Source organism: Oncorhynchus kisutch, linkage group LG27 (assembly GCF_002021735.2).
Source record: "Oncorhynchus kisutch isolate 150728-3 linkage group LG27, Okis_V2, whole genome shotgun sequence".
Classification (NCBI taxonomy): domain Eukaryota; kingdom Metazoa; phylum Chordata; class Actinopteri; order Salmoniformes; family Salmonidae; genus Oncorhynchus; species Oncorhynchus kisutch.
In genome coordinates this window covers 40516429-40540676 of record NC_034200.2, presented here as the reverse complement: position 1 = coordinate 40540676, position 24248 = coordinate 40516429, and the positions used below count along the sequence as shown (strand labels likewise).

Sequence of the window (24248 nt, the reverse complement as noted above, 5' to 3'; positions counted from 1 at the left end):
CCACTATATAGGGAATAGGGCTCTGGTCTATAGTAGTACCACTATATAGGGAATAGGGCTCTGGTCTATAGTAGTACCACTATATAGGGAATAGGGCTCTGGTCTATAGTAGTACCACTATATAGGGAATAGGGCTCTGGTCTATAGTAGTACCACTATATAGGGAATAGGGCTCTGGTCTATAGTAGTGCACTATATAGGGAATAGGGCTCTGGTCTATAGTAGTACCACTATATAGGGAATAGGGCTCTGGTCTATAGTAGTACCACTATATAGGGAATAGGGCTCTGGTCTATAGTAGTGCACTATATAGGGAATAGGGCTCTGGTCTATAGTAGTGTACTATATAGGGAATAGGGCTCTGGTCTACAGTAGTGCACTATATAGGGAATAGGGCCCTGGTCTATGGTAGTGCACTATATAGGGAATAGGGCTCTGGTCTATAGTAGTACCACTATATAGGGAATAGGGCTCTGGTCTATAGTAGTTCACTATATAGGGAATAGGGCCCTGGTCTATAGTAGGGCACTATATAGGGAATAGGGCTCTGGTCTATAGTGGGGCACTATATAGGGAATAGGGCTCTGGTCTATAGTAGTACCACTATATAGGGAATAGGGCTCTGGTCTATGGTAGTGCACTATATAGGGAATAGGGCTCTGGTCTATGGTAGTGCACTATATAGGGAATAGGGCTCTGGTCTATGGTAGTGCACTATATAGGGAATAGGGCTCTGGTCTATGGTAGCACCACTATATAGGGAATAGGGCTCTGGTCTATAGTAGTGCACTATATAGGGATTAGGGCTCTGGTCTATAGTAGTACCACTATATAGGGAATAGGGCTCTGGTCTATGGTAGTGCACTATATAGGGAATAGGGCTCTGTTCGAACGGTAGTGCACTATATAGGGAATAGGGCTCCGTTCGAACGGTAGTGCATTATATAGGGAATAGGGCTCTGTTCAACAGAGTAAACGACCTGCTCAGCACTGTGACCCCCTACTATAGTGTACTGTCAGGTGACTAAACGACCTGCTCAGCACTGTGACCTCCTACTATACTGTACTGTCAGGTGACTTAACGACCTGCTCAGCACTGTGACCTCCTACTATACTGTACTGTCAGGTGACTTAACGACCTGCTCAGCACTGTGACCCCCTACTACACTGTACTGTCAGGTGACTAAACGACCTGCTCAGCACTGTGACCCCCTACTATGCTGTACTGTCAGGTGACTTAACGACCTGCTCAGCACTGTGACCCCCTACTATACTGTACTGTCAGGTGACTTAACGACCTGCTCAGCACTGTGACCCCCTACTATACTGTACTGTCAGGTGACTTAACCTGCTCAGCACTGTGACCCCCTACTATAGTGTACTGTCAGGTGACTTAACGACCTGCTCAGCACTGTGACCCCCTACTATACTGTACTGTCAGGTGACTAAACGACATGCTCAGCACTGTGACCCCCTACTATACTGTACTGTCAGGTGACTTAAAAACCTGCTCAGCACTGTGACCCCCTACTATACTGTACTGTCAGGTGACTTAACCTGCTCAGCACTGTGACCCCCTACTATACTGTACTGTCAGTGAATTAACAAATCAGTAGCTACGAAGTCTCACCTGGTTATTCCTGGCAGGTGTGCTGTGTCCCGCGGCGGCTGGGAAGTGTTCTGCCGTCTTCTCCTTCCCTCCTTTCTCCTTCCCTCCTTTCTCCTTCCCTCCTTTCCCCTGCTGCTGCTGCTTGGGCTCAGAGTCGGCTCCTGATTCAGTCGTCATGGCGACTGAGAGAAAGTGGAGGCGGAAGAGAGGATTTAGATGAGTCAACTAGGAGTCGTTCCATGTCATTTCAGCAGGCCATGATACCCACCCGATCTCAGGTGGTTAGGAAATTGTTTTTGTAGTTAGAAACAGGTAAGATTGGCATTCCTGAAACATTATTTTGTTTAAATAAAATGTTCTCTGAGAAAGTTGGCTAATTGATTGTACCCATTTTAAATTGATAGGATTCATATAATATTCAATAAACTCAACATTCGATTTGGACTAAACTTTTTCCTACCAATGAGTAAGACATGAGCAATCCCACCCCAAACAATAAAAAGGTCGCCCACGGACCTCGCCATGCCAATCCCACCCCAACAACCAGAATAAAGTAGAAGTGCTCTGTTTGACAAGTAGTATGATGCTGCGGATTGGAGCATTGCTTCTCCATACTATGTAATGTATTCCCTGTGAATATATTTTTTTCCTGTTCAGAGAAATTAGTAATTGAAGTGGCTTGTATTATTCAGCATGAAGTCATGTGAAAGTACCATGTTTTGACCACTAGATGCTGCTGTTCCTGCTATACCACCACACTTTTATCAATTTTGCTGGGCTCTTGTGTTTATTAAATATAACATTTTCTTTGCAACTTTGGGATAGAAAACCAATAGTTTTAGATCATAACTAAGAATAGAATTGTGGTTATCCTCACAATTCAAGTCAGTCTTCCATTATTTTTTTTTGCGTTCAGTCTACTGCTCCTACATCACAGTGACTGACACCCATCAACTAGGTGGCAGGGTAGCCTAGTGGTTAGAGCATTGAACTAGTAACCCAAAGGCTGCAAGATCGAATCCCCAGTTAACCCCACTGTCCCTAGGCCAGTTAACCCACTGTTCCTAGACCAGTTAACCCACTGTTCCTAGACCAGTTAACCCACTGTTCCTAGACCAGTTAACCCACTGTTCCTAGACCAGTTAACCCACTGTCCCTAGGCCAGTTAACCCACTGTCCCTAGGCCAGTTAACCCACTGTCCCTAGGCCAGTTAACCCACTGTCCCTAGGCCAGTTAACCCACTGTCCCTAGGCCAGTTAACCCACTGTCCCTAGGCCAGTTAACCCACTGTCCCTAGACCAGTTAACCCACTGTCCCTAGGCCAGAGAGAGACTGTGTTCCTGTTCCTAGACCAGTTAACCAACTGTCCCTAGGCCAGTTAACCCACTGTCCCTAGGCCAGTTAACCCACTGTCCCTAGGCCAGTTAACCCACTGTCCCTAGGCCAGAGAGAGACTGTGTTCCTGTTCCTAGACCAGTTAACCAACTGTCCCTAGGCCAGTTAACCCACTGTCCCTAGGCCAGTTAACCCACTGTCCCTAGGCCAGTTAACCCACTGTCCCTAGGCCAGTTAACCCACTGTCCCTAGGCCAGAGAGAGACTGTGTTCCTGTTCCTAGACCAGTTAACCCACTGTCCCTAGGCCAGAGAGAGACTGTGTTCCTGTTCCTAGACCAGTTAACCCACTGTCCCTAGGCCAGAGAGAGACTGTGTTCCTGTTCCTAGGCCAGTTAACCCACAGTTCCTAGGCCAGTTAACCCACAGTTCCTAGGCCAGTTAACCCACAGTTCCTAGGCCAGTTAACCCACAGTTCCTAGGCCAGTTAACCCACAGTTCCTAGGCCAGTTAACCCACAGTTCCTAGGCCAGTTAACCCACAGTTCCTAGGCCAGTTAACCCACAGTTCCTAGGCCAGTTAACCCGCAGTTCCTAGGCCAGTTAACCCACAGTTCCTAGGCCAGTTAACCCACAGTTCCTAGGCCAGTTAACCCACTGTCTAGGGGCTGTCATTGTAAATAAGAAGTCTGACTTGCCTAGTTAAATAGCGTTTTTTTTTAAATATACAAAAATGAATGAGGTGCATGGATAGAGTAACCATGAGGTGCATGGATAGAGTAACCATGAGGTGCATGGATAGAGTAACCATGAGGTGCATGGATAGAGTAACAGACTAATAATGGGCAAGTGACAAACCTTTCAACTGGGAAACCATCACCACATTAAGAGGAGGAAACAGAAACCTCTGATCACCATCCTGGTTATCTAGGGACGGCCAGACCATCCTGGTTATCTAGGGACGGCCATCCTGGTTATCTAGGGACGACCATCCTGGTTATCTAGGGACGACCATCCTGGTTATCTAGGGACGACCATCCTGGTTATCTAGGGACGACCATCCTGGTTATCTAGGGACGGCCAGACCACGCTGGCAGGCCTCTGTAGACTATGTGGAGTACCTAGAGGTGCATAGTATGGATGTCTGACATATCTGGGAGGGCCATGACCAGCTATTTTAAACACAGTGCTTCCTCCGGGGATATCTAGGGCTTCAGGCTTGGGGCTCTTACCCACAGAGAGAGAGAATTAACACAGTGCTTCCTCCGGGGATATCTAGGGCTTCAGGCTTGGGGCTCTTACCCACAGAGAGAGAGAATTAACACAGTGCTTCCTCCGGGGATATCTAGGGCTTCAGGCTTGGGGCTCTTACCCACAGAGAGAGAGATTTAACACTGTGCTTCCTCCTTCAGGCTTGGGGCTCTTACCAACAGACATGGTAATAGAGAGCCCCCAGGATCCCACAGCCAATAAGGGAAGTACAGGCTGCAAAAACTCTGAATACATAGCGGACGGTTGTAATGGGACATTTAGTAACTGCATAGTGAAAAACACGGAACAGGGAACAGCTGTGAGGTCATTGCTATGTTATCCGTTACAAGAGAAAATTCAAGTCCTACAAGGAGGGACCACTGTTCACCGTCATCAAACTCTTGTCTCAACTAAGGATTTGTTGTTTCACTGTAGCTTGTGTGTACGATAGAATCTACCTTCTCTACCCTTCTCTCTTGGCTGCGTTTACGTGGCGACTGAGCTGGGAATAGGATTACAATGAGATGCCAATCCAGGCTCTACCAAACCACAACAATACACTACCCGCTCACTCAGAGAAGAGAGAAGATTATTTATTTTTTAAAGGATTTGGATAATGTTGATTTGATTTCGTTATAAATCCAGCCTTGTTTTCATATAACAGAAATAAACCCTTTCAAAGCCATAAGCAGCTTGTTTCTTTATCCCAAATGGCACCCTATTCCCTAAATAGTGCACTACTTTAGACCAGGGTCTATAGGCTAGTAGTGCACTACTTTAGACCAGGATCTATAGGCTAGTAGTGCACTACTTTAGACCAGGATCTATAGGGTAGTGGTGCACTACTTTAGACCAGGATCTATAGGGTAGTAGTGCACTACTTTAGACCAGAGGCCATACGGTATTAGTGCACTACTTTAGACCAGGGCCCATAGGGTAGTAGTGCACTACTTTAGACCAGGGCCCATAGGGTAGTAGTGCACTACTTTAGACCAGGGCCCATAGGGTAGTAGTGCACTACTTTAGACCAGGGCCCATAGGGTAGTAGTGCACTACTTTAGACCAGGGCCCATAGGGTAGTAGTGCACTACTTTAGACCAGGGCCCATAGGGTAGTAGTGCACTACTTTAGACCAGGGTCCATAGGGCAGTAGTGCACTACTTTAGACCAGGGCCCATAGGGCAGTAATGAACTATGTAGGGAATAGGGTGCCATTTGGGAGACATTATTACTGTTTCTATCCTGGAGTTGGACCGGGTGTGACTCCAGAACATGTGTTTATTAAGGCTAGAGTTGGACCGGGTGTGACTCCAGAACATGTGTTTATTAAGGCTAGAGTTGGACCGGGTGCGACTCCAGAACATGTGTTTATTAAGGCTAGAGTTGGACCGGGTGTGACTCCAGAACATGTGTTTATTAAGGCTAGAGTTGGACCGGGTGTGACTCCAGAACATGTGTTTATTAAGGCTAGAGTTGGACCGGGTGTGACTCCAGAACATGTGCTTATTAAGGCTAGAGTTGGACCGGGTGTGACTCCAGAACATGTGCTTATTAAGACTAGAGTTGGACCGGGTGTGACTCCAGAACATGTGCTTATTAAGGCTAGAGTTGGACCGGGTGTGACTCCAGAACATGTGCTTATTAAGGCTAGAGTTGGACCGGGTGTGACTCCAGAACATGTGTTTATTAAGGCTAGAGTTGGACCGGGTGTGACTCCAGAACATGTGCTTATTAAGGCTAGAGTTGGACCGGGTGTGACTCCAGAACATGTGCTTATTAAGGCTAGAGTTGGACCGGGTGTGACTCCAGAACATGTGTTTATTAAGGCTAGAGTTGGACCGGGTGTGACTCCAGAACATGTGCTTATTAAGGCTATAGAGTTGGACCGGGTGTGACTCCAGAACATGTGTTTATTAAGGCTAGAGTTGGACTGGAGTGATTCAGGATGCATTAAGATCACCAGATTCATTAAATAGATCCTAAAATAGGGCTGGGTGATATCTCCAAAACATCATATCAAAATATTTTTCACATTGAGTGTATTTGATGGTTTTGAAAAATACAAAATAAAGTTAGATATTTGCTTTATCGGTTGTGCATAACCTTAGGGTGGTAGAAGATATATTCTACTAACCTTAGGGTGGTAGAAGATAATTTAAAACCACTTAGAATGTAAGCTTTCTCCATTATGATTGCAGTTTGATTAAACAATATAAAAACAACCAGAGGACGCTACCCACTCTCCATATTTTCAAGCATAGTGGTGGCTGAATCATGTTATGGGTATGCTTGTAATTGTTAAGGACTGGGGAGTGTTTCAGGATAAAAAAAAATAATGGAATGGAGCTAAGCACAGGCAAAAATCCTTGAGGAAAACCTGGTTCAGTCTGGTTTCAACCAGACACTGGGACATACCAAATGCACACTGGAGAGGCTCACCAAGAAGACAGTGAATATTCCTGAGTGTCCGAGTTACAGTTTTGACTTTAAATCAACTTGAAAATCAATGGCAAGACTTGAAACGGGTTTTCCTTTGTTTTACTCTGTCAATTAGGTTAGTATTGTGGAGTAACTACAACATCGTTGACCCATCTACCAATAGGTGCCCTTCTTAGTGAGGTCTTTGTGGTTGAATCTGTGTTTGAAATTCACTGGGGTACAGAGATGAGGTAATCATTCAGAAATCATGTTAAACACTATTATTGCACACAGAGTGAGTCCATGCAACTTATTACATGACTTGTTAAGCAAATTTTTACTCCTGAACTTATTTAGGCTTGCCATACCAAAGGGGTTGAATACTTATTGACACAAGACATTTCAGCTTTTCATTTTGTAATTAATTTGTAAAACAGACTTTTTTTTTTTTGTTGCATTATTCCACTTTGACATTATGTGGTATTGTATGTAAGCCAGTGACAACAAAATCAACATTTAATCAATTTTCAATTCAGACTAGCACAACATTTGTCCAGGGGTATGAATCCTTTCTGTAGGCACTGTACATAATAACAATCAGAACCCAAGACATCACATACTGTAGCCAACATGGCGTTCTGTACAAATTGTTCTAAGAGGAATTGAATGTTAATTTGTAATTGCTTTGTAATGCACACCGTTGGACAGGGGCCTGCTGTACAGATTGAGGATGACATGCCATCTGTGCTCCTGTGCGTGTGCTGTTACCCAGAACTACAGATCCACAGCTGGACCCCATGTCTCTCTTCTCTCCATCACTCTCATCCTGCTCTCCAGCACTCTCATCATCCCTCTCTCCACCTCTCTCATTCCTCTCTCCGCCCCTCTCATTCCTCTCTCCGCCCCTCTCATCCCTCTCTCCGCCCCTCTCATCCCTCTCTCCGCCCCGAGGACTTAGAGAGGTTACACAGAAGTGACTGCATGGCCATTTCTCACACATTCAGAACCATCTAACCACCCGACACTATGACTGGCTGGAGGCAGGACACAGACACTATGACCGGCTGGAGGCAGGACACAGACACTATGACCGGCTGGAGGCAGGACACAGACACTATGACCGGCTGGAGGGAGGACACAGACACTATGACTGACTGTAGGATACGATATCCCTAAGGAAGAGCTATAATACTGGCTGTAGGATACGATATCCCTAAGGAAGAGCTATAATACTGGCTGTAGGATACGATATCCCTAAGGAAGAGCTATAATACTGGCTGTAGGATACGATATCCCTAAGGAAGAGCTATAATACTGGCTGTAGGATACGATATCCCTAAGGAAGAGCTATAATACTGGCTGTAGGATACGATATCCCTAAGGAAGAGCTATAATACTGGCTGTAGGATACGATATCCCTAAGGAAGAGCTATAATACTGGCTGTAGGATACGATATCCCTAAGGAAGAGCTATAATACTGGCTGTAGGATACGATATCCCTAAGGAAGAGCTATAATACTGGCTGTAGGATACGATATCCCTAAGGAAGAGCTATAATACTGGCTGTAGGATACGATATCCCTAAGGAAGAGCTATAATACTGGCTGTAGGATACGATATCCCTAAGGAAGAGCTATAATACTGGCTGTAGGATACGATATCCCTAAGGAAGAGCTATAATACTGGCTGTAGGATACGATATCCCTAAGGAAGAGCTATAATACTGGCTGTAGGATACGATATCCCTAAGGAAGAGCTATAATACTGGCTGTAGGATACGATATCCCTAAGGAAGAGCTATAATACTGGCTGTAGGATACGATATCCCTAAGGAAGAGCTATAATACTGGCTGTAGGATACGATATCCCTAAGGAAGAGCTATAATACTGGCTGTAGGATACGATATCCCTAAGGAAGAGCTATAATACTGGCTGTAGGATACGATATCCCTAAGGAAGAGCTATAATACTGGCTGTAGGATACGATATCCCTAAGGAAGAGCTATAATACTGGCTGTAGGATACGATATCCCTAAGGAAGAGCTATAATACTGGCTGTAGGATACGATATCCCTAAGGAAGAGCTATAATACTGGCTGTAGGATACGATATCCCTAAGGAAGAGCTATAATACTGGCTGTAGGATACGATATCCCTAAGGAAGAGCTATAATACTGGCTGTAGGATACGATATCCCTAAGGAAGAGCTATAATACTGGCTGTAGGATACGATATCCCTAAGGAAGAGCTATAATACTGGCTGTAGGATACGATATCCCTAAGGAAGAGCTATAATACTGGCTGTAGGATACGATATCCCTAAGGAAGAGCTATAATACTGGCTGTAGGATACGATATCCCTAAGGAAGAGCTATAATACTGGCTGTAGGATACGATATCCCTAAGGAAGAGCTATAATACTGGCTGTAGGATACGATATCCCTAAGGAAGAGCTATAATACTGGCTGTAGGATACGATATCCCTAAGGAAGAGCTATAATACTGGCTGTAGGATACGATATCCCTAAGGAAGAGCTATAATACTGGCTGTAGGATACGATATCCCTAAGGAAGAGCTATAATACTGGCTGTAGGATACGATATCCCTAAGGAAGAGCTATAATACTGGCTGTAGGATACGATATCCCTAAGGAAGAGCTATAATACTGGCTGTAGGATACGATATCCCTAAGGAAGAGCTATAATACTGGCTGTAGGATACGATATCCCTAAGGAAGAGCTATAATACTGGCTGTAGGATACGATATCCCTAAGGAAGAGCTATAATACTGGCTGTAGGATACGATATCCCTAAGGAAGAGCTATAATACTGGCTGTAGGATACGATATCCCTAAGGAAGAGCTATAATACTGGCTGTAGGATACGATATCCCAGCAATACTAAAACATGATGAGAAGTCGGTCTAACTTCCAACCACAATCTGACTTCCCATCTCTGAAACTCTCCACCACTCTCATCCCATCTCTGAAACTCCCCACCACTCTCATCCCTCTCTCCACCCTCCCTTCACCCCTCCACCACTCTCATCCCTCTCTCCACCCTCCCTTCACCACTCTCATCCCTCTCTCCACCCTCCCTTCACCCCTTCACCACTCTCATCCCTCTCTCCACCCTCCCTTCACCACTCTCATCCCTCTCTCCACCCTCCCTTCACCCCTTCACCACTCTCATCCCTCTCTCCACCCTCCCTTCACCCCTCCACCACTCTCATCCCTCTCTCCACCCTCCCTTCACCACTCTCATCCCTCTCTCCACCCTCCCTTCACCCCTTCACCACTCTCATCCCTCTCTCCACCCTCCCTTCACCACTCTCATCCCTCTCTCCACCACTCTCATCCCTCTCTCCACCCTCCCTTCACCCCTTCACCACTCTCATCCCTCTCTCCACCCTCCCTTCACCACTCTCATCCCTCTCTCCACCCTCCCTTCACCACTCTCATCCCTCTCTCCACCCTCCCTTCACCACTCTCATCCCTCTCTCCACCACTGTCATCCCTCTTCCCATCTCTGAAACTTCCCAAGTCATCTTGTTGTTCTTCTTCTCCACAAATAGATGAAGAATTCTATGAACAAAACGACCGTACATTTGTTTAGTTTTTTTCCCAAAACAGATGACATTTCACCATAGATATATTACAACTCCGTGAGTACTTTAAAAATGTCAAAGATTGTGGAAAACACAACTAACCAACAAGGTGCTGTTAACATCTGCTTGGTGTGGCTGAGATGTGGATTAGTAGATTTAATAGAGTACAGATGGACCACACCTCTTGATGGGATTAACTGGACCGCTAATCTCTAAATCACATGTAATGTCTGACTACTCTACCAGGGAGATATTAGGATATTTCAGACCTTCATAAAATATCAGGCCCTACTGTATATCGTACTTCTGAATGGGTCCTACTACATGCAGTGTACCAGGGAGACGCAGTAGGCTACAATATGCTACTGCGGACCATTGCAGGGTTTGTTCAGGTCTGTGTTGTATCTATGTCGGTCTTGACTAGCCTGTACCAGAGACATATTGTTACTGTACTCGATTCCACTTCAGGTCTTGTTCCCTTCAGTTTAACAGGACATGTCTACTGGTGCTCTATACGGGTTCTCCAACTGCACTCACAGTAATGTCCGACTATCTACTATACCAGCAACATATTATGCTACCAAGGTCTTGTGCACTTCAAAATGTACCATGATATCACATCTGATAGTACGATAAACTAGCCTGTACTGTGGCTGATTTAATCAACCGCCATGCTACACGAATCATGATATGAGTAATAGCATTAGGTCGGTGTTATACCCGCAGACCGCTGGGAGAGAGTTACCATCTTCCATCCAAACGCTACAGTAGAAGGATGCGTGACCTAAGATGCCTCCTTCTTCCAGCTAACAATAATGATTGGAAAACATGCTGACAACGCCTTTGTAGCACCTTTCGCAAAGCATTGGCAACAACAACAAAACAACAATGTTAGCGTTGCTTAGCTATGCATCTTGTAACGGCGGGGTCAAGTCAGACTGCGACCATACTGTGTAGAGAATATGGTGCTGTGATACGAAGGGGGCTACAACGTAGCCGATAAAAATATATTCCACATTGGAAACCACTCCCACCGCAATGCAGATCAATAACAGTCAAATGGATTGGAAATGAGACACATGACGGTGCAGAGGGGGGTTTTCTTATCAAACCGTCTAGCAAATAAAACATACAGTCGGATGGAAAGAGATTCAATCACAAGTCAGACAATAGCTGACTCGACGTTATCGGTAGTTGACATCCATGATGAATTCATTGCCTCAAAACAAGATGTTTTCCTGCCAGCGTTCGCTAACATGTATTTTTGATCGGTAAAATGATATGATGAAGTATCAGACTAGACTGTTTGATGAGTGCAGGCTTGTCGTAACGTTAACATAAAGGCACAGCTATTCGCTTCGTAAATAAAATGATATAGTCCGGCAGACTGCTAACATCGTTTTAGACAAGCTATATCGTTATTAACGTTTACAATGTAACAGACAGACGCGCCAGAAAAGGTTACGACCAACATGAAATAAACATATTGAATGTCATTTTTGGCTATACCGCATGACTGTTTCTGCAAAACAGAAAACGAAGTCCGCTAGTTGTAATGGTCGGGGAGAAATCAGGGAAGCATCGCCTTCACACGTAAAAAATATATATATATTCACATACCAGACAACACGTCTTCCAATCGGTTTAACGACAACAGAATAGAACTGTATCCGGTACAAAAAATTTATGGTAAAGCTCTCTCTCTCTCTCCGTCTGTCGGTTCGGTATTGCGCAAAACAGTAGAACCGTGGTGTAGCCTGGCTACGGTAGACGGTAGAACCTTCCTTCCGGAGCCTCCGCTATAGCAGCCGTGGTGTTCTCCAACCAGCCTATCAGACCCGACTGTCACAGACGCAGCTCAGCTAGGGATTCTGCCTGTCATATAGTTGGTGTTATCAGGGATACGTGGGACGTCCCTACCCTAAACCCTTACCGGTTTAAATTTCAACTTCAATAGGGTGACGTGAGAGTTGGACTTCCCAAGGAACCCGAATGGCAAGGACTAGGTGATATTTTGGAGTAATGGTCCTTGATCTAAGATCAGTTTGCATTTCTCTACTATTGATTGGGGCAAGAGATCTTCAGGTCCAAAGAGCAGAGAAGAGCTTTTAGGACCTGAGGACAATCAGACCCACACCCAATCATAACAACAACAAAAATGGGGGACCCGGACGGACCAGAGAACAACCAAACGACAACCAAACCTAGACCAGGCCCAATTGGACCAGAGTAACAAATATATATATGTTTATCAGCCACGTTGCTCTTCTTGGTTAACAAAACCGTCTTTCAAATGTTGGCTAGGCCTTCTATAAGTCAATAAATTCACCTTATTAGCATAACATAAACATATACAGAGCTATGGTCAGGTCTATCATTTAAAGTTACAGACCCAAGATCCGATGACTTACAGACCTGACCTCGAGGAAAAAGTTAGCATTTTGAACCCAGGCCCACTCGGGTCCCGGGTCGGTTCTCAGGTATTTGTGGTGGACCCGTGAAACCTCTAATTGGCGGTTAGTCTCAATGATATAAACCATGGATTACTGATGCTATGGATTGGCCAATGAGAGGCTTCGAAGCCATCGGTTGGCCATTATTGGTACTACCAAGAAGGAACAGTCCACCATAGGAATGAATGGAATTCTACACTATATAAATTCAATGTTTCAAGGAAAAAATGACATGTATTGAAGTGTTGTTGTTGTAGTGGAGACAGTAACATTAGTACTTTCCATATATATATATATACACACACACTACCGGTCAAGGGTGTTAGAACACCTCACTCATTCCAGGATTTTTCTTAATTTTACTATTTTCTACATTGTAAAATAATCGTGAAGACATCAACACTATGAAATAACACGTATGGAATCGTGTAGTAACCCCAAAAAAATGTCTTAAACTTTTGTCCTGAAGTGTATCCTTTGTTGGCACCGCCCAGAGCAATTGAACTGATTCCAGAGGAGAGTGAAGGAGAGTGATGGAGAGTGAAGGAGAGTGATGGGAGTGAAGGAGAGTGATGGAGAGTGCTGCATCAGATGACCTGGCCTCCACAATCACCCGACATCAACCCAATTCAGATGGTTTGGGATGAGTTGGACCGCAGAGTGAAGGAAAAGCAGCCAACAAGTGCTCAGCATATGTGGGAACTCCTTCAAGACTGTTGGAAAAGCATTCCTCATTAATTTGGGACAGCAGGTAGCCTAGTGGTTAGAGCGACGGCAGGGAGCCTAGTGGTTAGAGCGTAGGGACGGCAGGTAGCCTAGTGGTTAGAGTGTAGGGACGGCAGGTAGCCTAGTGGTTAGAGTGTGGGGACGGCAGGTAGCCTAGTGGTTAGAGTGTAGGGACGGCAGGTAGCCTAGTGGTTAGAGTGTAGGGACGGCAGGTAGCCTAGTGGTTAGAGTGTGGGGACGGCAGGTAGCCTAGTGGTTAGAGTGTTGGACTAGTAACCCAAAGGTTGCCAGATCAAATCCCCCCCCCCAAGCTGACAAGGTAAAAATCAGCTCTGCCCCTGAACAAGGCAGTTAACCCACTGTTCCTAGGTCCGTCATTGTAAATAAGAATGTTCTTAACTGACTTGCCTAGTTAAGTAAAAGGTAAAAAAAATGTATATATATATATATATATATATATCTCTCTTAAGATGCATGTTGGCAGTATATTAGCCTGAAATACGCTACAGGCGCTATATGAGGAAACAATACACAGACATACTGTACAACACGTGATGTCTGGACTGGACTCTGTTCTGTGCTCCTTGGGGAGTACCCACCCCCACCCCCACCCAAACAAATGCACTTAAAGGGTGTTAAAGGAGATCTGGCTACCTTAATTGAATTGGACATGATTCATTTAGCCTGAAAGGGATCTTTGATTCCTCAGTATCATCTCATTTCTTCTCAACATGCGGACAGAGTTGACCAGAGAATGCTCAGCCCGCCTTCGTTACCGTAAACTGCATGACCTTTCACCTCTGTGTCACCAACGTGTTCCTTTAGTTACCCTGTTGACGTCCTGATATCCATACAGTTGGGACTCAGTCCCACCGATTCAGTATATGACGACTGGCCCACTGTGCCCCAGTCCTCCTCTTGAGTAGACCGTCTTCTTCACGGTGAACTGCCTGGCCTTGCACATGTATGCCGCAAGCACTAATCTTCCAGGAGAAGCATAGTGCCTCATAAATGCAGTGAGTAATCCTAACCTTTGAAATGTGTGTGTGTGTGTGTGTGTGTGAGAAGCAGTGGAATAAGTGATGATTGTGGCTGTCGCTCCATGTGCTGCTCATAACTGTAGGACCCCTGGTTGTGGGAGTGGTCAGCGATACCCTCCTCTGATTGGTCAGTTCTCAACGACTTGTCTAGTGCCTGGAACAGATTGCCATTTGTGACAATTCCCCTTCCCTATATCCCACTGTCCTCAACTCACATTCTGAATTACTCATGCTTTCATGTTAAAAGAACAGGAACAGGAACCACGACGTCACACAACGAACCAGAATAGATCAGGTTGAAGCACACCCACAGTATTAGATCAAAGCTAAATACATCAGGGATCTTCCAGTAGGCATATTGGTAGTTATGGATTGAAGGCGTGGCTATTAACAATTATACAATCATTTAAAATGTTAAGCCTGGTCACAGACCTGTTTGTTCTGCCTTGACAACTCTTATGGTCCTATTGTTTGTGTGACCATAGGAGTTGGCAGGGTTAGACAACACAGACCGACCTAGGAGTTAGGAAACACAGACAGCTCTAGGAGTTAGGAAACACAGACAGCTCTAGGAGTTAGGAAACACAGACAGCTCTAGGAGTTAGGAAACACAGACAGCTCTAGGAGTTAGGAAACACAGACAGCTCTAGGAGTTAGGAAACACAGACAGCTCTAGGAGTTAGGAAACACAGACAGCTCTAGGAGTTAGGAAACACAGACAGCTCTAGGAGTTAGGAAACACAGACAGCTCTAGGAGTTAGGAAACACAGACCGATCTAGGAGTTAGGAAACACAGACCGATCTAGGAGTTAGGAAACACAGACCGATCTAGGAGTTAGGAAACACAGACCGATCTAGGAGTTAGGAAACACAGACAGCTCTAGGAGTTAGGAAACACAGACAGCTCTAGGAGTTAGGAAACACAGACAGCTCTAGGAGTTAGGAAACACAGACAGCTCTAGGACCGGGCTACACAGTTTCACCACTTCAGAGCAACAATATTCTCAATACTCTCTAAAAAGAAAGAGGTCCTGCATCTGAAATGGAACACTATTCCCTACATAGTGCACTATTTTAGACCAGAGCAATATGGAACCCTATTCCCTACATAGTGCACTATTTTAGACCAGAGCAATATGGAACCCTATTCCCTATATAGTGCACTACTTTAGACCAGAGCCCTATAGAACCCTATTCCCTACATAGTGCACTACTTTAGACCAGAGCCCTATGGAACCCTCTTTCCTATATAGTGCACTACTTTAGACCAGAGCCCTGTGGGAGTAGGTAGGGAGTCATTTCAGACTCAGGCAAAGACGTCACCACGGCCCACTTGAAAGAGCCTTCAAGAGAAGCCAACCCTAAGCACTCCACTCCACTATTAATACCCATAGATACCCACCATCTCCAGCACCACAGCTTTACAAGGCAAAAACCAAGGTCCAAGCCATACTGGAGATAGATAACGGTTATCATCACTGTGCCAGGCGAGATTGATCCGGTATCACAACCCTCTTCACCGACACCAAGGAAGTTTTTCCTAGCCTACGCAAAGCTAATGCTCACGTGTTGCCCAGACCACACTCTGTGTGTGTGTGTGTGTGTGAGAGAGACAGATCAGACCACATTGAGACTGGGAAGGAGGGAAGGACAGCGTCTGTACACACCTGGCAGGAGGGACTGGGGCAAGGTGAGAGGGGTAAAGTCTCTCTGCTGATGGCACAAGTCTGTGATGACGACACCGACCTACTCAGCTCTATTCTACACGGCCACTAGGCAGGCTCTACACGGCCACTGTGCAGGCTCTACACGGCCACTGTGCAGGCTCTACACGGCCACTGTGCAGGCTCTACACGGCCACTGTGCAGGCTCTACTCGGCCACTGTGCAGGCTCTACTCGGCCACTGTGCAGGCTCTACTCGGCCACTGTGCAGGCTCTACTCGGCCACTGTGCAGGCTCTACTCGGCCACTGTGCAGGCTCTACTCGGCCACTGTGCAGGCTCAGCTCAGCTCTACTCAATTCAGCTCTATTTAGTTCTACTCAGCCTCTACTCTACTCAGCTTTACTCTACTCAGCTCAGCTCTACTCAGCTGTCATGTGATTGCAGGTGGAATACACCACTGTCTCCTTCCCTCTTTCTCTACAAGCAAGTGCGTCAGGGTATGCTGAGTGTGTCAGGGTATGCTGAGTGTGTCAGGGTATGCTGAGTGCGTCAGGGTATGCTGAGTGCGTCAGGGTATGCTGAGTGTTGGAGTTTCTTCAACCTTTGTGCAGCTTATTGCTACATCATGATAAAGACAGACCAGCTATCACACGTGACTGACCTTTAACCCCAATCTGTGTCTGTGTCTCTCTCTCACACACAGTCCTGCCAAATAGCTCTCAAGTGTAAGACAGGAGAGTGACTTTGCCTCCTGAACAAATACGATGTGTCAGTATTACAGTCTCAATATGACAATATGATTGATTCAAATGCCTCAGCTAGATGGGCTACCTGTGTAAAAGCAGCCTAATTTCATACGGACAAAAGAGCTCATCGGATTGGTCAAAATGCCAATTAGTGTAAAAAAAAACATCAGAACTAGGCTGCCTGTGTAAAGACAAGCATACAGACACAGTAAAGTACACCTTATCATTGTTTCATCTCTCAGTGTTGACCCCACTACAGTAGGTCTCAATACCATGTTTCACCTCTCAGTGTTGACCCCACTACAGTAGGTCTCAATACCATGTTTCACCTCTCAGTGTTGACCCCACTACAGTAGGTCTCAATACCATGTTTCACCTCTCAGTGTTGACCCTACTACAGTAGGTCTCAATACCATGTTTCACCTCTCAGTGTTGACCCCACTACAGTAGGTCTCAATACCATGTTTCATCTCAGTGTTGACCCTACTACAGTAGGTCTCAATACCATGTTTCATCTCTCAGTGTTGACCCCACTACAGTAGGTCTCAATACCATGTTTCACCTCTCAGTGTTGACCCCACTACAGTAGGTCTCAATACCATGTTTCACCTCTCAGTGTTGACCCCACTACAGTAGGTCTCAATACCATGTTTCACCTCTCAGTGTTGACCCTACTACAGTAGGTCTCAATACCATGTTTCACCTCTCAGTGTTGACCCCACTACAGTAGGTCTCAATACCATGTTTCATCTCAGTGTTGACCCTACTACAGTAGGTCTCAATACCATGTTTCATCTCTCAGTGTTGACCCCACTACAGTAGGTCTCAATACCATGTTTCACCTCTCAGTGTTGACCCCACTACAGTAGGTCTCAATACCATGTTTCACCTCTCAGTGTTGACCCCACTACAGTAGGTCTCAATACCATGTTTCACCTCTCAGTGTTGACCCCACTACAGTAGGTCTCAATACCATGTTTCACCTCTCAGTGTTGACCCCACTACAGTAGGTCTCAATACCATGTTTCACCTCTCAGTGTTGACCCCACTACAGTAGGTCTCAATACCATGTTTCATCTCTCAGTGTTGACCCTACTACAGTAGGTCTCAATACCATGTTTAATCTCTCAGTGTTGACCCTACTACAGTAGGTCTCAATACCATGTTTCACCTCTCTGTGTTGACCCCACTACAGTAGGTCTCAATACCATGTTTCACCTCTCTGTGTTGACCCCACTACATTAGGTCTCAATACCATGTTTAATCTCTCAGTGTTGACCCTACTACAGTAGGTCTCAATACCATGTTTCATCTCTCAGTGTTGACCCTACTACAGTAGGTCTCAATACCATGTTTCATCTCTCAGTGTTGACCCTACTACAGTAGGTCTCAATACCATGTTTCATCTCTCAGTGTTGACCCTACTACAGTAGGTCTCAATACCATGTTTCACCTCTCAGTGTTGACCCCACTACAGTAGGTCTCAATACCATGTTTCACCTCTCAGTGTTGACCCCACTACAGTAGGTCTCAATACCATGTTTCACCTCTCAGTGTTGACCCTACTACAGTAGGTCTCAATACCATGTTTCACCTCTCAGTGTTGACCCCACTACAGTAGGTCTCAATACCATGTTTCATCTCAGTGTTGACCCTACTACAGTAGGTCTCAATACCATGTTTCATCTCTCAGTGTTGACCCCACTACAGTAGGTCTCAATACCATGTTTCACCTCTCAGTGTTGACCCCACTACAGTAGGTCTCAATACCATGTTTCACCTCTCAGTGTTGACCCCACTACAGTAGGTCTCAATACCATGTTTCACCTCTCAGTGTTGACCCCACTACAGTAGGTCTCAATACCATGTTTCACCTCTCAGTGTTGACCCCACTACAGTAGGTCTCAATACCATGTTTCACCTCTCAGTGTTGACCCCACTACAGTAGGTCTCAATACCATGTTTCATCTCTCAGTGTTGACCCTACTACAGTAGGTCTCAATACCATGTTTAATCTCTCAGTGTTGACCCTACTACAGTAGGTCTCAATACCATGTTTCACCTCTCTGTGTTGACCCCACTACAGTAGGTCTCAATACCATGTTTCACCTCTCTGTGTTGACCCCACTACATTAGGTCTCAATACCATGTTTAATCTCTCAGTGTTGACCCTACTACAGTAGGTCTCAATACCATGTTTCATCTCTCAGTGTTGACCCTACTACAGTAGGTCTCAATACCATGTTTCATCTCTCAGTGTTGACCCTACTACAGTAGGTCTCAATACCATGTTTCATCTCTCAGTGTTGACCCTACTACAGTAGGTCTCAATAGTAAGTTAACTATCACTGGCAAAACAATAAATGTGACGTTCCATGGACTTTACCCGGCTCCTATCGCCTAAACAGTGGAGGCTGTTGAGGGGAGGACGGCTCATGATAATGGCTGGAATGAAGTGAATGGAATCAAACAGATTTAATACTATTCCTTTCCGGGCCATTATCATGAGCCGTCCTCCCCTCAACAGCCCCCGCTGTTCCTAAGATCTAACCGGACAAAAGACAGACGCATTTTTTTTTCCTTCTATATTTCTAGTTCATAAACCCCATTTTCAACCACTGACCATTGCTCATAGTGAAAAAGGAGACAACAAAATAACATACATACTGCCCCATTTTGAATCAAAACTACATCCATAATTGAAAACCATTATGATGATAAGTCACGTACATATGTACCACAACCAATAGGATTAGTCGGCGCTAGTTCATTGTCAGCAGATATAGTCAGCGCCATTGACATAGACCTATGACTGTTTTCAATCTACGGTCAGCAACTTCTTCAGACACTCTTCAGAAACAAGTAGAAAACATCACATGAGAAGAGACTGAATACACTTCCCCTTTCCAAACCTAAACCCATCTGTTGCATACGAAGATATCTGCTCTCGGTCAGATGAGCGTGTCTGTGTGTGTGTGTGTCTGTACAGGAAAACAAGTTGAGCTTGATCAGCAATTTAAACAAGGAGGAGAATTCAGGAAGGTCTAATGTGAAGGAATTCTGTTAAAAGTGCTGATATCAACATGTCACAATCACAGGACCGGCTTGGGTTATCAGATGCCATATACGAGAGTATTTATTCTGCCTACCAAGATAATAACGTGTCTGGTATGATTAGTTCCTGGAACTGTCTTTCACTAAAATCATCAGTGTAATATCTTGGTGTTTAGCAAGGCGTTTCAATTCAACTGGTGATAAGAAGAATATGTTAAGAGTGTGTACAGTATCTTCATTTGTTGAGAGAACAATGTTATGCAAAATTATTGTAAAATAAATCAAAACCTGAGGCTACATGGAGTATATTGCTGTGGTACTCACCATGTCAGTTGCCAGTAGCAGACAGATAGGTCGCAGACAGACAGGCCCCAGACAGACAGGTCCCAACATGTTGAAGGACAAAAACTATTCTGTTAATAACTCCCGCGCTGAATATCACCATGTATTGTACCCCTGTTCACCACCGCAGTATTGAATATGTGCACTATTTACAAAATGTATTGATTTTGCTATAAAAACCTCAACAAAAAAACACCTCGATCATTCATTGTCAAACTGAGTGCATGGACAGTCGGTTTGGGAAGAGTTTAGGCAAAAAAGCAGAAAGAATAGTATTTTTTTTGTGTGAAATGTGTCCTGCGACAGAGTGCGATCACAGGGTCACATTTTCACATATCCCAAATAACCGCAGCCTATAGTTGTATTTTGGGATGCAGATATATTCAAAACCTTGACACGTGGTGAAATATGCAGTCTCATATTTGTTTCTCAAAATGATCATATGTATTCCCGAAATGTCGTTTTGGTGCTGAATCATAACGTGCTTTTAGTCTCTAGATGAAAGGGCACAACACATTTTGACAAGTCAACTTATGGTCTGCAACATCTGGTTCAAATCAGTCAGATCAGCACGTTTCAAAACTGTCGCTCCTTCTAACAAAATACACTTTACCAGATTTGATTCTGTCCCATGAAAAAAAAAAAAACACACACATTATCTCAAACTAAAAGCACGTTACCTGACTCGTGTTCTTCTCAGAAACCCTCGCTCAACTCTTTCGCGACCACAGATGTGACAAAACTGTCCTAAAGGAGAAGGATTTCCGACCGTGCGACGCTGATCGCAGATTTGTTTTCTTCACAACTAACTTGCTTCGGGTGGGAAGGTTTTTACAGGCACTACGACCACAGAGTTTTTAAACCCAGAGGCGCAACATCGCGAGATTTCCGGGAACGCTTTTGCGAAACAGACCAAACGGACCAGGACGGGATTTGGGGTTTCAAGAAGTTTAAAAAAAATCTTCTTTGGTTGTTAATTTTCTCATAATCTAAAGGCACAATTTAGATTCTGATCATGTTATGACTCAAATCCAATAAAAGTGACAAACTTGACACGTTTTAATTTATTTTCGTTTAAAAAAAAAACGTTATATCGAAGGAGTGCCAGTTCCGTGCAAGACGACCATTAGACCCAAAGACTTGTTTCAATACATGTAGCTGACCATTCTGCCGCCCTTCGCTGACAAAACAATTGCGGCTCCCTACTAGAATAGTCCCAATAAGAAAAAGGACGTTAAAAATACGTCTAAAATATATATATATATATAATATTGACATTATTTTTTATTTTTTTAAATCCAGTCTGATAAACATTCCAAACAGCTTACATGACCAGTCGGAAGAGTCCTCATCGTCCTAAAGCCTTGACACATTTTGTATCACATTCCAATTATAAAACTGGGGGGGGGGGGCAAAAATGCTATTTCAGAAGCTGGGGGGGGGGACCCCATCCCCAGTGAAAGTTGCACCCCTGGTCAAAACACACCCACAGGAAGGAGCGCTTCATAAAATACCATGAGGCTGACAGAAAAAGCAATAACACATTTTCACCACTAGATGGCCATGTTAGACTGATTTAGAGACGTGTGGCTTAGAGTACCATTTTCACTGACTAGATTTTCATTGAATAGAGTGTGTGAATAATGTCAATATTGCTATTTTGGTACAGCATGTACAAGGGAGGGGGGGGGGGGAGATCAGCTAAATGTATCAGGCCATCTACATTAGAGCCCACTTTATTTATTCATAATTAAACATCCAACAGTCGAAACCTAATTTTCACCTCAACTCGTCATAAAATCTGAACGATATTCTACCTGAGATTCCATTTCTGGCACATAGAAACACCTAGAAACTATTTCTAAAACTAAAGCTTTATTTTGCGTCACAGTTTCATTAAATCTAGTGGAACATTTCAGAACAATTAATTATACTACAGGTATTTCATTTTATTTTTTTACAAATAATATTTTTAAAAAATTATCTAGACAAATTATTGCATTTGTTGACGTGTCTCATAGGAACATTTCAGAACAATATAATTCTACTATAGGTATTATTATTTTATTTTTTTACAAATAATATCATTTTTTTTTATCTAGACAAATTATTGCATTTGTTACATTGAAAAAAACCATTGGAATACTTTGACCTAGATATTGATTTGTTGGTGTGGTTCACCTCATGTTGGTGATCTGAAAGTCAACGGTGTCCATGGCTTTCAGACCTAAATAAAAATGGTATTTTATATATACACACACATTGGGGTGGCAGGGTAGCCTAGTGGTTAGAGCGTTGGACTAATAACCGGAAGGTTGCAAGTTCATATCCCCGAGCTGACGAGGTACAAATCTGTCGCCCCTGAACAGGCAGTTCACCCACTGTTCCTAGGCCCGTCATTGAAAATGACGGGTTGCCTGACTTGCCTGGTTAAATAAAGGTAAAATATACCAGTGTCCATGTTCTATTGCCATCAACTGTGTACAGCTACAGTAAAAATCCCAATCCCAAAACACATGCGAAAGAATAACAAGACATGTCATATCTGTTGAAGAACTGGGAGCCACTCTGATCACACCCTCTCCTCTGAGTTCCCTTAGGCCACACCTTGATTCTAGATGGGGTTTGAGCCCTGTATTTTCCTATTGATCTCCATCTAAATGATAACATGCCGAGGCAGAACTATTTAGGGTTCCTCTGTTGAAGAGCTGGGGATTACAGTATCCAGAGTTCAGATCAAGAAGAGCTAAAGGTGACTGTTGCTCCCTCTCCTTTTCCTTCTTCTTCTTCTCCCTGAACGACTGCTACTTCCCTTTCCTCTTCCTGGTTCGAGTCGGGCACACAGGAAGTTGCTACATCCACTGCCTTGAAGGACTCTCCGCCCATGATTTCCAGTTTGATGTATCGCTTACTGTTCGACCTCTCCAGAAGTGGACAGCTGAGCCGCCGGGCCCTGCTGCCTTGGAAGACAGACGATTACAGTGAGGCTGCATTGGAGACTGAAGAGGGAGTTGGGTGACAGACGAGACCCCATCTCCATCATCACCCTGGAGACATGAGTGGGAGGAAGGGGATAGTTGGGAGCCCTGTGGGGTGAGGGTCTGTCCCTGTAGCGCCTTCCTGGTGTTCAGTAAGGGTAATTGCTAGACCCTCTGTTAACTCCCGGGGAGTCAATGACGTCGAGCTCCTCCTGAAGGCATCCTTCAACGAGCCCCTTCTTGAAGCATCCTTCTCTTTAGTGCCCAGACTACCTACCAGACTACCTACTACTACCAGCCTGCTACCTGCTCTTCCTCGATCCCATTTTCAATAAAGTACGAGGCCTGCTCTGAGTCCCACTGCCTGGGGAGCGAGGCCTGCTCTAAGTCCCACTGCCTGGGGAGCGAGGCCTGCTCTAAGTCCCACTGCCTGGGGTGCGAGGCCTGCTCTGAGTCCCACTGCCTGGGGACCGAGGCCTGCTCTGAGTCCCACTGCCTGGGGTGCGAGGCCTGCTCTGAGTCCCACTGCCTGGGGTGCGAGGCCTGCTCTGAGTCCCACTGACTGGGGTGCGAGGCCTGCGAGTCCCACTGACTGGGGTAGGGAACCTGCTCCGAACACCTGATTAGATAAGATTAGAAAACGTTACATGTAATTTATTTTGCAACATATACAATGTACGCTTGTTCAACCATCCTTATCATGCGAGGTCACATTCTATTTTTCTTCACGCATCTAGAGAAACAGACAGTGATCTCGCGTGATCAGGACTGTCAAACGAGGCTATAGAAACTGTATCATATACAGTACCTGCACTTCTGGTCCCTGTAGATACTGTAGACAGTGTCTGTGAATGTCTGGTTGTCTCTAGACCAGCTACGCTGCCTCCCAGCAATCAACGGTCGTCTGGACTGCTGCTCAGTGCTGACGGACTCCCCCTGGTGGCCGGACCCGGTGTTGGAAAGCCAGGAGCTGCCATCAAGCTCTAGCGTTCTACCGGGGTTGAAAGACCCTGAGTAAACAGTG

The 24248-nt window shown here is 44.9% G+C and overlaps 1 protein-coding gene and 1 long non-coding RNA gene across 18 annotated transcripts in view; both read right to left on the bottom strand.

The window, feature by feature from the left end:
- epb41l3b (erythrocyte membrane protein band 4.1-like 3b) overlaps positions 1 to 21084 on the bottom strand; it is a 102949-nt gene extending 81865 nt beyond the window's left edge. For 4 of the 17 annotated variants that reach the window (XM_031807262.1, XM_031807266.1, XM_031807264.1 and 1 more), the window contains exons 1-2: positions 11841 to 12053; positions 1631 to 1791 (exon numbers count right to left, since the gene is read on the bottom strand). In XM_031807262.1, coding sequence (XP_031663122.1) covers positions 1631 to 1786 — 156 coding nt within the window. In that variant the 5' untranslated portion in view covers positions 1787 to 1791; positions 11841 to 12053. Of the gene's footprint in view, positions 1 to 1630; positions 1792 to 11840; positions 12061 to 20228; positions 20894 to 20926 lie in introns of those variants that run through there. The other 13 variants (XM_031807249.1, XM_031807254.1, XM_031807252.1 and 10 more) reach the window with 8 other exon arrangements.
- Positions 21085 to 22767: 1683 nt separating this feature from the next.
- Positions 22768 to 24230, bottom strand: LOC116357830 (uncharacterized). Its single transcript, XR_004205861.1, has 2 exons — positions 24033 to 24230; positions 22768 to 23843 (listed from the first exon to the last, which is right to left on the bottom strand). It is a non-coding gene; the product is annotated as an uncharacterized LOC116357830 (long non-coding RNA).
- Between the last annotated feature and the right edge of the window lie 18 nt (positions 24231 to 24248).